The sequence below is a fragment of the Phalangium opilio genome, unplaced genomic scaffold, assembly GCF_054372755.1.
Source record: "Phalangium opilio isolate 3A_F unplaced genomic scaffold, DU_Popi_V2 ptg000013l_1, whole genome shotgun sequence".
NCBI classification, from domain to species: Eukaryota; Metazoa; Arthropoda; class Arachnida; order Opiliones; family Phalangiidae; genus Phalangium; species Phalangium opilio.
In genome coordinates, this window is record NW_028324148.1 from 8,715,829 (window position 1) to 8,730,028 (window position 14,200).

The window sequence follows — 14,200 nt, forward strand, 5'->3', positions numbered from 1 at the left end:
CTGTAGTTTACTTTAGCTGTAAGCTATGATACGAAAATAGATGAAAACTAGTTATTTGATTTTCCTATATTTGTAGTCTTTCAGCTATAGGGCTCAAAACCCCTTGAATGATAGTGATAGTCTTGATTTCAGAAATCTTTTAAGTTTCAATTAAACTGCGTCAACGAATGAGTCAAGGGAAGCAAAATCGGGTGGGTGGAGGTTGCATATTGGGATATTTCTCCTAAAACAGAGTTAGTGCTTTATCGGGAAATTGACAGAGGTCATAAATTTAACTTGGCGTGAACAAATGACGTATTTCAAATCGAGATATCAGCACAATGCATATAACTCACAAATATAATAAACTTTTATATTATAGATAACTGACGCTGCTGTGATAAATTATTACGTCGATCCGATGGACCTTGCACTATATCATGTATCATCCCCCATTACTGTTTTTGATTTTTGCATAATGACGACCGTGAATGTCGTCAACAACCTCGATGTTGCTCGTTTAACGATACAAGGCTTCGATACAACTGTTTGGCTCTTTGTGATTGCGTCTGTAGTCGCAGTGGCGTTCGCCTCTTTTCTTGAAGGGAGCGTCAAAACGAAAGTTCGTTCACGATTGAGATTTTTCTACGAAACACTTTGGGAGTTCACGTCTTCTTTCTTCGAAAACTGTTAAGTATTTAGAACCAGTTTTCGGCTAAGCCTAATTACCCACATACCCGAAAAAATATCGGGTGCTCCGTGCTCCTCCCGATATCTGAAAAGCAAATTTTTTATTACCATAAACCCAATTCGATATCAAAAATTCACCACCTGCACACCCCCACTTTTTGCATCTCTTCAATCCCTTCTTAATAAGCCTCCGTATTTGAGGTACGAGCCGAAGGTCAATCATATGAATCTCGGTGAAAAGAAAAATTTTGTCAGTACAGCTAGGAGCTAGCTAGGTGTTTCTGAGAAGTACTACTTAAAAGTAACGAACTAAACATCTTCTTCCTCTACACACCTGGCCAAGCTAATATCTCATTGTTTTCGATACGGCTAAAAAGACGTTTTACCAGGAACACATATATTTTTCTACTTGGAATCTTTCACAGGCCATTTTCTGGGTCTTTCTGCTTGACTTAAATGGGAGGTGGTGTAGAAATCGTCACCTCTGACGTCATGCACCATGTATTGAAACTTAGAAACCACGTGATATTAGCATAGCGATTCCCGCGACCTATGAGCGCCAAACCCTAATGTAAACCAGAAGTTAATGACTTCTTATCCTGGGAAGTATTGGACACTAAGGCTTTATATAGTATTCATCCCTGCTAGTCAAAATTGCCTATCAATATCGTAAAAGAGGGTCGAAAGTTTCCTCCCCACTTTGAAAACTATCTAATCTACTGAAAAAATCCCACGCCGATAGGCTGTGGCACTCAAACTGTGGGGCGTGTTCAAAACTTCTTCAGCGCCAATCGTTGAAAAGCCGTCTGTCTAGAACTCCATGAAAATCCATTACAATCCGTGGGCCTAGGACCCCACACTAGTTTGACCGGAATTTCTAGCAAACTCTATTAACAGCTGTTCTTGTCACCGTTTCTGATTCGTTATCTCAAACCACAGGACACACCTTAAAGTTTCGTTACTTGCCCGCTACGGGCGCGCAAATCAGCCTGTTAGCTCAAAATGAGGGAAACGCCGTACGTGGCGCGGTGATCGGACCTAATAAGAAGTTGGCTAACAGAGATGGTTCCGGACATGGTTAGAGTCCAATACTTCCCAGGATAAGAAGTCATAAACTTCTGTGTAAACACATTTTCTTTGCGATAGGATGTAGATATTTTTTAAATTTTAATTTTTGGAGTTAAATTTGAGGTTCGCATTAAGTAAATGTTTAACTTTTTTGTTTGAGCTACTTTTTTACTATTATTTTTTCTTTTTAATGGCTTCATATATATTGACAAGAGAAGTATTTTGTATAAGCTTATGAGTTATAGAGTCGTTGCGAGAGGCTTTATTTTGTTGTTTGATTAGGTGAATTTTTTCCTGTGGTTTTCTTTATTTCTTTTTGTTCCTATACATGTGAACAGCCAATGAAACGCAAGGAGGGAGGCGCGGGCTGTTAAACAAAGTTTAAAGCTCATACCTTTACATTCAATCAGTAATTAGTATGGGGTCTATGGCCTCTTAAGGATTCCAAGTAGAAAAATCTATTTATTTTTATAGTCTGCTTTGTAAAAAAGTTGGAGATGTTTTTCACATAGATTAAACTGGTGACATAATAGCGCGATTTTGATATTTCATGTTTGAAAAACCTGAGATTCGCGTGGTAAGAATTAGTTCCGATTTAAATTGCGCTGGTTAAGACCTATATTAGTGGTGATATATATCAGCTTGAATCAACTTACTCTAAGGGAGAAATCCTAACTGTATAATTCTTTACAGTTTCTATGAACTTCGGAAAACTGTCCGTCGTTTTACAATGTAGTTGGTTATTTTTTTCGTTCGTTTTCTTAAAATGTTACTCTTCACTGCTCAAGAGCGAAATGCTAATAGAAAACTCCAAATTTATCGATAATATCGATGACATCTTAGCGCACCATCAGCTTGAACCCATGATTCAAAATGGACATAAATTGAATAATGCAATAATAGTAAGTTTGCATTTTAACTTTAGAGAATAATCTTAGTGACCCCTGCTTCGAAAACATTTCTACTTTCGGTTACATTCTTCTCATTTCGAGAGGAAGTAGAATCTGTGTCAAGTTTTCAATGAATTATGCATATTCCTTAGATTATCTGACGTAGTTAGTCCATTTTTAGGTTGTCAAGTTGCGTAATATCACTTTTCCACGTATTTCCTCTATCAAAACTCCTTTCCTCGCCTTTATTATTGGTCAAAACATTTCTGTTATATTCATATTCGTAATTACAATACATCACAGGCCCTTTTTAAGTCTACACTTTTAACACTGTAATTCCATAAAAATTACTTTTATTCTTACTGCTCTTATTTTGAAGGAAAATAGAAGTACGGAATATTCCCGTCTTTCAAATCGAATGGAAAAAAACGGAATTGTATTCCTCAGTTATACCAATGACGTTCTTGAAAACTTCATCAAGGGACACGGAGCTCTGTTTGTCGAAAGTGGAAAATTATCATTCATAATGGGGCAACATGATGTTAAAGAAAGAAGTGAAAAACTAAACCGAAAAATATACATTGGGAAACAGCGTTATGAAAGCACATGGATACACTATTTTTTCAACAAACGGCTTCCTCGCAACGTTCTAGAACAGCTGGATTACTTGTGAGTTGAAACTGAAAAGTTGCGTACATTTTTTATTTATGTAAATTCGATGATCTCGAAGCTAGAGAAGTCTGAGTATATTAAACAATGGAAAACACTTCTAAGAAAGAAGGGCACCTTATAAGGGTTTCTCATAATAGCGGTCGTCAAAACAGGAATTCCGTAAAAACTTTATGTAAAACGAAACTTATCTTTTATAGGAGTTCCTTGTGGTTTGAAAATCGCTTTCGATGAAATAGATTCCGGATATTGTCTTACTGACGGGTTAGGTCATTTCAGATTGGGTTGGGCTTTGTAAGAGGTAAATGTCAAAGGTTGAGTCGGGATTCCGATTAATGCTTTTGAGCAGCATTTATTTAAATCATTACACTCGTTCGTGTTGTAATGAAATTTAGGTAATAGACATTACATTGTTACATTAATAGACATTACATTGTTACATTAAATATATTTAGAATTGTATGTGTTCACTATAGTGTATATAATTCCGAAAAGATATTCTTTTACGACCGAAGACTATTTTATTGTTGTCAAATATATTACTTGGATAGGTCTTATTGTCACGCTTGACTTTTCGTCCTGATAAATTTTGACCCCAAATGATTTTGTAAGAAGTTTTTTACGCCATAAGGCTTCACAGCATACCCTAGTAATTTAGATGATCTCGACCGATAATAGTTTTAATTAGTTTATTCAAATCTTTAAAAAGGAATCCAGAGGAATTTATCATTCAATATAGAACTTTAATCAATAATATCCATAAGCAGTTAGCATTATCGGCGTAAATTTCCTATGGGGATGAAAACTTAAATAATTATGCTGGGAAGGGGTTGTCGGGAAGTTAATTTTAAGGATAATGCCTTTGACGGTGCATATTATGGTGAGATGAATCCGATTTGATAAAAATGGGATTGATGAAATCGATTTCAGTCGAAATTGGATAAAACGAAAAAAAAAATGGTTCAAAACTAAATGGCCACGTTATAAAATTTATATTTTTTCAATACTACAAAACGTTTTTATGGTTCGCAATTTATTCACCAAGAACACAAATCAAACGTTTTCAAAGAGCATATAAATATATAAGTGAAATTTTTATAATATTTCAGGATTTTGAGGTTCGTGGAGACGGCACAATCCGAACCAGGAGCTAGAAAAGAAGCTTGGAGTTTCAGGAAAAGTATGTTCACCGAAATATCTCAGGTTCAGGAGAGTGGACCCCTATCACTTGGATTTCTGTCTAGAGTTTTTATGATCATTATATTTGGACTGTCTTTGTCGATGATTGTGGCCTTTTGTGAAATTATATTTACTTCATTTGAATTTCGAAGCCGAAACAGAATACAGTAGAACACGTTTTTGACTTTTAATAAAACGGAGACTCGTTTTCTGATCTGAATATCTTTCGGAACGCTTCTAGCGTTTAAACCGTTAATTGGTTTTTCTCGCGGGTTTATCAGAAAACTCTGAATTCAGTTGAAATATATATATATCACTTGCATATTTTACTATACAAATTCACGTACTGTAGTTCACACACAGCTCATTTTTGTCATTGTTTTAAATGATCTGCCATCTAGGCATAAGTTCTTAGTTATTCCCTCTTTGGCCAAATAATTGTAAACACTATTCAACTATGATATTCCGCAACTTTGTAACTGCCACAAAATTAGTACATGAGCATCCGTACATCGTTTCGGAGAATGGTTCGCGCACGCGTTTTAACAGGACATTCTACTCTCGAATGCTTTTCTCGTTCTAAATTTTGTTTGGATAACTTGTATTATTAAAACAGCGATCAAAATCGAAGCCAAAAGTATGAAATATATTTCGTCACGTGATATCACGTGATAATTTTAATTCTTTTATTTGGGCTTATTGGCTTGTTTGACTACGGAAGTAGTTTTCATGGTGTGCACTTAGTGCCACAGTTTCCAGTATTGAAAATCATGAATTTTTAATTGTCCAAATGACATATATGGTACAGAAAGGTTCTGTTTCGACCGTATCTCTCTGTAAGTGTAGCTGTTGTTACAACCTAGGTGATCGCGTTCACATTTTGCTAATAAGAGCATACGTGTTCGCTATTTCCGGAATTTTGTCACAGTTCACAAAAACTTCGAAAATTGAACTTGGCTTCAGTCTATCCTAGAGCTCGGCATTTTCTATCCATTATCCAAAAATTGGAGGATAACCGGTTATTTATAAACAAAGTTGGAACCCAGAAATAGAAAGGTATACTTTCATTATCGAAAAGTTATTCACACAGAAAAAGAGCAATTACAAGTCGCGAAGAGATTGAGCCTGAGATTCCTATCGCCTATTTTCACCGTGTACTTTTATGGAATCGTAATGTCAGTTTTTGCAACTCTGGTCGAATGCATTTTCAAATTTTCACATCATTTTAAATTAAAAATACTCGACAACAATGGAATTATTTCTCGAGATTCTTTTTAGACTGTTCTCTTTGAAATTCCTTCACTTTTTTTTGCTTTGCAATTGAAACTAATTACTTTTTACTTAAGTTTTCGAGTTTTGGATTAACCTAAAATTTTGAACTCATTATTAATAACAATGAAAGTAAAAAACAATGTCTTGTTCTTAACAATATTACTCGTATTTACTCTAAATGCTATCTCACCGGAAAATTTGATCGTGAATTTCTTGACTATAAAGGACATGACGAATTGAATGCAGGACTTCAGTTCTGTTCCCTTACTCAGACGTTAGTGAGCGATATATGCTACTGACAAGAAAATGATAGGAATTTATTTGAATTAAATATTGTAATGAAAATACACAGTTAAGTCGCGTTTTCAGTCAATCTTTTTTCTGAAGCTTTCGTGTCATTGTTGACGAGCTTTCTATTTGTAATACTCCTACCAAAAATCCAAATAAGAAAATACAAGCTCGACGCCGCTTACAAACAAGATTCGTATTTTTATCTCGTTTGTAATGGTTTCAATGCAATTGGGTCCCTATATGGACCCTTGGTAAGGATAATACTAATCAGGGTTCAGTATATCTTGAAGGAAATGTGGTTTACTTTGGGAGACAAGTGAAGGAGTGTTGTCACCTCCAGCTGACAGGTGAGAGTCGGCAGCTATAGAGTGTTATAGCCGACACGTGTCGTATTCTCTCAAGAAGCTTGACTTACAAGTGTTAGTCTAACTCCCAAATACGAAGCTTCGTGCTGAACCCAGGTAGCAAATTCACGTTGACACAACGTTTAAACGTAGCATTGAATAAACGTGTGTATTAACGTTTTTAAAACGGTGATCATGTCACCTTGAAACACGGTGTTTACACACGTGTTTATTTTGTCGCAAATACATGAGAAATCTCGTTTATTTCTCGTTTTAAAAACGTGTATTATAAAGTAGGTTAACGTGGATAAATCGTGCGTTAAACGGTTCCAATTAGGTTTATGTTTCGGGTTATTTGAACGTGTGTAATAAGTTAATCTAACGCGTTTCAAAAGTTAATTGAACGAGTGTAACAACTTAATCGAACGTGCACAAACATTTGTTTAATGTGTTTTATAAGTTAGTTGAACCTGTGTATAACGTTGGTATAACGTGTTTAATAAGTAAATTACACGTGTTTAATAAGTAAATTACACGTGTTAAATAAGTAAATTACACGTGTTAAATAAGTAAATTACACGTGTTTAATAAGTAAATTACACGTGTTTAACAAGTAAATTACACGTGTTTAATAAGTTAATTGAACCTGTGTTTTAAATAAATTGAATGCGTTTAATAAGCCATTTCAAGTGTGAAATTCGTTAACTGAAGGCGTCTAATAAGATATTTAAGCGTGCGAAATAGTTTAATTTTACGTGTGATAAGACGTTAATTAAAAATGTTAAAGACAATAATTGAACGTGCGAAATAAGTTAATTAAACGTTTATAATAAGTTAATTGAATGTGTAAATTTATTTAATTAGACGTTTGTAATATGTTAATTGAACGTGTGCAAAACGTTAGTTGAACGTGGGTAATTAGTTAATAGCACGTGTCTAATTATTTAACTCGTGTTCTCAAAGTGGAACCGAAACATTGCCAGTATTAGCTTCGGCATTTTCATTTATAGATGCAATCCAAACCAATATTACAGCAATGACAGGACTAATACAAAGCCTAGTTTTCAGTTGTTATGTATAAATGTAGTATAGCTAAATCAAATGATAACAAGGCTTTTGAAATATTAAAATTAAACGATTTTCTTGGAGTTTTGAAACGAAACATAGCATTATAGCTATACAACAACTAAAAGAATCGTAATGCCGAAACATATTTACCATATTTTCATTTTATATTTAGCAAAAACGAAAAAATTACAGTTTTGAAAGAGTCCTATTCACGCCAATACAAGGGAAAAAAGCAATAAGGGAGTATTAACCGAGGAGTAGAAACTGAAAACTTCTTATAATTATAAAAATTTATAGCTCAGGCCTATGCATTACATGTCAACAGTTTTTTAAATAAGCTCTAATTCCTACTAGGGATTTCGTTGTTGATTAAAAAAAAACCAACCGTCTCTATCCTAAATCGACTTCTCAACAATGTCATAAGTCCCTTACTAACTTTGAATAGAGTTCCCATGATTAGTATTTCAATGGGAAAATGTCTTAATTACTCGCTTCATATTAACTATGAAATGCGTAGAGTTCCAACTTCATTACTCGTTCTATATATATTTGACGGATGTCTTTCCGCTGAAAGAGGTTTTTCTTAGATAACTAGGGTTATATGAATGATATAAATTATTTTAATCGTCACTATTTTACCTTAATTATAGTTAAGTCGATTTAAGCAACTTTATTCCTAAAATCATTTTAAACATAGCTATTTTTAATGTTTGACTTCAAGTGAACACCCTTTTAAGAACTTTTGTAAAAGGGTATATAAGGAGATTGATTCTTAGATAGGCGAATAAGAAAAAATGCAATTGCGTGAACCTTTGATGAAAGCCCTGCCATCGGGGGCGAGACGTTTCTCGTAACCATAGACGCTCGCCTCGTACATTTTAACCCTAACGACAAGCTAATTTTGCAGTTTGATGTCTATGCGGTATAGACGAAAGACCAGCTCATGGTGGTGTTTGAAGCCAATAAGAACTGATTGGTGTGTACGTGGTATTTTTAACCTGCGAACGCGAGGACAGAGACACATCCAGTAAAATACCTCCGTGACGTCATCGAAACTCGGAGAGGTGATAACGATTCATTATAGCTTTTTATGACGCAAGACATGTACGAAATATCAACGTTTCCGAAACGTACAGTAATAATGCAAAATTAAGGGTCATTTAAAACCATTTTCACACGTGTTGTGAACGAACTTCTTATAAAGACTTGAAAATAAAGCTTTTGTATAAATGTGTTTACACAACTTTCTCGAAACTTCAATCAAAAACGCAAAACTAACAGTTTACTTAACACCAATTCGAAACGTGATTTTAACCTAAAATAAACGTATTAGTTATCACTTTGTATAATCGTTTTAACAACGTTGCCCAAATATACAGTATAATAACGCTAAATTAACGGTCAATTGAACACTATTCTCAAACGTGTTACGAACGTAACATATAGTCCTGAAATAAACGCTCTTGTATAAACGTTTTAACACCGTTGCCAAAACATACAGTAATAACGCTAAACTAACTGTCAATTGAACACTATTCTCAAACGTGTTACGAACGTAACATGTAGACTTGAAATAAACGCTTTAGTTATCACTTTCTATAAACGTGATAACAACGTTGCCAAAACATACAGTAATAACGCTAAACTAACGGCCAATTGAACACCATTCCCAAACGTGTTGCAAACGCAACATGTAGACCTGAAATAAGCGCTTTAGTTATCACTTTGTAAAAACGTGTTATTGACGTTAAGAAAATCCTAAACATCTTGAGGTAACTTATGTACCAAAAATAAACGTTTTTCTTACGTGTGAAGTACACGTGAAACGTTTTCAAAACATTGGCACCAAAAATCTACTCTAAATCAACGTTAATTTGCTACCTGGGAAGTAGTGGGTTCTACAGTTCGAATAAGCTAATCAGAGTAAAACCACCCGGTTATATGCTTGTCGTCCAAATCTTTCAGACGATATAACACTTTATTTCTGAAATTCAAAATAACTAATAGATTACACCCCCCGTGACGCGTTCTTCAGAGGACGTTGCTTAGCTAAAAAGTACCAAAAAACAACAGGCACTGAAAGTATTCATTACGTGGATTTTACAACTTTTTATCTTTTTATAAACAAAACGGCAAAGATCCCGATTGGTCACCCCGAGATCATATTGGAAAACATTTCTGACATCTTTTCGTTTGATGGTCTCCTGAAATGTGACGTATTACCCAGTCAAAACCTAAATCACCCGGTTTTACCAGCCAGGATCAATGGGAAGCTGACGTTTCCTTTATGCTACATATGCTTTAAGACCCAGTTCCAGGGTAATTGTAAACATTCACCCATTGAACACTCTAAATTTCCGATTGACTGAACCTTCGCTCAAGATTTTCGTCTGATGAAAACGGATCACCTACGCTGGAATATGCGAAGTCTACAAAAATAAGTGAGATTCAAACAAAAATATAACACGTAATCAAGTCTTAATCTACTTGGCATTTCCAAAAGGGAGGCCATAAATGTATTTTGCATTTCGTATACGCTTGAAATATTTTAAAAACACAGTTAATGTTCCGAAAAGTCGTATATATTTGCTTATTGTTTTACCAAATAACTTATTGATTATGGTTTTAACTAAAATTTTACTTTTCCTCGGTAATAGTTCTCGCCAAATTGAAAAGCATCTTTTTTATGGATTGAAAACGAGTAGACCAAAGCGATCATGTATTTATAACACGCGAAACTGTATTTATCATGATTGTTGAAATATTTGTCTGCAATAAAATCGCTTAAAATATGAGCATTAACCTTTAGAAGGATGAAATAAATGCTATTAACATTGGAACAAATGTTTAAAGTTTGGCTTTTCGCGAAATTGAACGTTAGCAATTTTTAACAGAGGCTCTCGAGCAGTGTAACAGTTTAGCACGTATCCCAATCATTTCGAAAGTATTTCCAAAGATTTTTTCCAGCTCTCCGATGAACGCTGCCGGTTAAGTTAGGTAACGCCAACGGTAAGTTTATCAATTGCTGACATTGTATTGCAAACTTGCTTCACTTCATGGATCGGTGTAAATTCCTCAAGTGTAAGAAGAGCGCAAATAAGAGGAACTTTGATGGAAGCCCTGCCTTTCTGAGCCTAGATCTTTCTCGTAACCCTAGCCTTTCACCGCGTGAATCTTAATCCTATCGATGATAATGAAGTAGGAGCCAGGGATATGTTCAGACGCACTTGATTGACTTTACAATGAGTTTTAGAATACCTATGCTTTAACTTTGTAGAATGGTTTTGATTGATTTTCTAAGAGAATGAGCCACAATATTTTAAATAGGCGTATTGAAGAATTGTAAAAATTTCTTCAACCCTTTACTCACCTTCAAGTGCTGCACACAAATTTGCATTAATTATAAATAATACAAGCTGGGAAGCCAAAATATACCTCTCCGAGTCGAGGCGATGGCTATCTACCCACTTAAGATGTTTCTTAAGTAATTAAATAAATATAATGATATTAATTATTTCTATCGTCAGTATTTTACCTTAATTCTAGTTAAATTGATTTTAGAGATTTTATTCCTAAAATCATTTTAAACATAGCTATTGGTAACGTTTGACTTCTAGCGAATACCTTATTCAGAATTTTTGTAAATTTAAGGTATGTAAGGCGATTGATTCACCGTAAGAGATAAAAAAATACGCAATTGCGTGAACCTTTGGTAGAAGCCCGGCCATTGGGAGGCTAAACGTTTCTCATAAATCTATCCGCTCGCCGCGTATCTTAACCCAAACCATGATGACGGAGTAGAAGCCAATGTTGCTGATCGGTGTTGTGGTATTGACGAAAGACCAATATATGGTGGTGTTAGTAGACAATAAGTAATAGCCAGAGGATGAAAATAGAATGGCTACTTAATGAGCGGCTTTTAAGTTAGATAGATAAAGAAATGAAGTACAATTTTCTGATTTTCTGTGAACAAGTTTGCTCCGATTTGGCAACTGCAAACGAGGTGACAGACAAACACATAGACACGTTCAGTGTAATACCACTCCGTAACGTCATCGCCACTCGAAGAGGTAAAAAGGTGCCATCAAGTAGTATAGTTCCCAATCGCGCCGTTCATAATACAAAAGCTAAAAGCCAAACAATTTCAATCCCATAAATGTCATCAAACAAAAGTGAACATGACCATTCAGTTTCACGAACCAGAACATCCTTACTTTGAAATAGAGCTCGGCATTTTCGATCAATTATCCACAAATTGGTGGATAACCGATTATTTATAAACAAATTTGTGGATTATAATACGATTTAAAATGTAAGTTCTGTGGATAATTTTCGGGTATGGATAAAGATAAAATGAAGTGGATAATTGATAGATAATGCCGAGCTCTACTTTGAAATTGCACTTTTCAAAAGAAAACATGCGCAATCGAGAACCCGCACTGCATATTACTATTTATCAGTTTTATTTTGTTTTTAGTATAGTAGAGTACAACGTCAGAAAATGTGCGAAACACTTCCGGCCAACCATACCTGCCTGAGGATCGGCATGGATATGGTACTTATGAGAAGATTATTTTGAAAATGGGAGGCTGTATAATATATGGTATTCCGCAGACACGTCTGAACTTTTTAATGGAAAACTCCAGAAAAAATCAAGTCTTTGATCCATACGCCGAAAATCTGATTTTCGTAACACTTATTTTGTTTGCTTATACGAAAAGTGTCACGTAAGGTTTATACTTTCTTGCTACTCACACGTGGGAGTCCTGTTATGGAAATAGTCGATTTGAGCTTCAATTGACATAGAAATAATTTTTTCTTGTTTATCATTAATATTTTTAACTTATATTCCATCAGGGATCCATATAATAAGCAGGAATAGAGAATGGTTAGACTTTACTTAAGTATGACTCATATCCCAGTATAGAGCCCCCTCCCCCTTCAACACGTTATTGAAAATTTTGAATTATCTTATAGGCTCACTTAAACTACGTTTTGATGACGTTGCTGACGGGGACGGCGAAAAATACGTAGTTCCTTTTTACTTCTGTCGCTATGACCGGCCCCTTCTTCAGTACCCCACCCCTTTCCCGGGAAATGGGTCGTGGACTTTGACGCGTGCCAAAATTATCTCTATTCCTGCTTCTAAAATTGCGTGAATTCCTGATTCCATTATGAGATAATTATTTATTGAGTTTTCAAGTTTAATGTATTGAGTTTTCAAGTTCAATAATCAAAAGAATTCTCCCCAAATTTAATGACGACTCCAATCGAGATTTACTCTTCAGAATGTTAAATTTGGACACCCGCATTTTAAAAACTTTTCACAACATAATATAGATGGAAATTTGTAAGTTACAACGACACAGTGAGTGCCCTGAAGCGATTGCACAAACCTGTTTCTAAAATAGAAGTGATCAATAAGTTTACTGCGATTCAATTAGATGTACGTATAGATCTTATTACTGTTATTAATGAATCGAAGTAGTGGTCGCGTGAAATAGTAATTCACTTGGAAACACGCTTTTATTAACTTATAGCTTCACAAAGTTTAATCACACACGTAGCTGCCACAACTTTCATGGACCATTCCTATAAATACATACAGTACGGTTGGTCGCCCTCTTAGTTTCTTTCCTTCGCACCAAGAGGCAATTTCAGGGGGAGCGCGCTTTCACTACACTCGGGAGTCTAGTCGACTAACCTAGCCTCTTTTGATTGTTCCTTGACGAGAGAGAAATAATCCAAGAAGGCTTCTCTTATGACATTATAGTCTGTCAAACGAAAGAAGAGCCCTGAGAAATTTGTCCAAGTTGGTGTCGCCACCATCGACCCCATAGTAATTTACCAACTTGTTTTATTTTGTCAATAGTCGTCTGTAATATAGTCTGCTATAAACAGATAGGCTTAATCGCAATAGAACCAATACATTTTGCAATATATATTTAATATGTTTATGTTTCATGGTTTTTTACGATCATCGAGTATTAAAGAATATAAAACAAAATTAACGACAAGACGCCAGTTTTATCTTTGTTGAACTAGCATTGCAATATAATTTAATGACATAAGTTAAAGTACTTGTCATATATTGCAAAATGTATTGGTTCTATTGCGATTAAGCCTATCTGTTTATAGCAGACTATATTACAGACGACTATTGACAAAACAAAACAAGTTGATAAAGTACTATGGGGTCGATGGTAGCGACACCAATTTGGACAAATTTCTCAGGGCTCTTCTTTCGTTTGACAGACTATAATGGAATAGTCTATTTGTCGTAATACGAATATGTAGATTTCTTCTACTATATAGGAATCTTTAAGCACTCATATGCCCTGAATGAAAGGTGAAGTGCTCGCGTTTCATTGGTCATTTCACATTTATACGTCAACCGTTGACTCTAGATTTCCTCGATCAGAATACGCAAAGAGAACTTGTTTGCATTTGAGTTCGACACGCATAGGTCGCTAGCTACTTCAGTGACACCAGACGCGGAGGAACATAATTCGGGAACACGGCTCCTTTGGATCCTTGCGATCCTTCCACCTTAAGAACCAATTTACTTGGTACATAAATAAGGGAACTACTATATAGACTGAGTAGAGTGTCTAAAATATTCTTTAGTTAAAACTATTCACAATACCGAAGATTATTTGGGAGTAAGGCACGAAGATCTTATCAATCTGGGTATTTTGCTTGGACTATTTAAGACGTCGTGTATCTGTTTTTATATGAGGAATTTTTTAT

General features: G+C 35.1%; 1 protein-coding gene across 1 annotated transcript; it reads left to right on the plus strand.

Moving 5' to 3' along the window:
- The first annotated feature begins 2,507 nt into the window (after positions 1-2,507).
- On the plus strand, positions 2,508-5,289 carry LOC149708824 (uncharacterized). Its single transcript, XM_089862874.1, has 3 exons — positions 2,508-2,639; positions 3,007-3,296; positions 4,406-5,289. Exons 1-3 carry the CDS (start codon positions 2,532-2,534, stop codon positions 4,644-4,646), a joined length of 639 nt encoding a protein of 212 aa, XP_089719000.1. The 5' UTR covers positions 2,508-2,531; the 3' UTR covers positions 4,647-5,289.
- Positions 5,290-14,200: the final 8,911 nt, after the last annotated feature.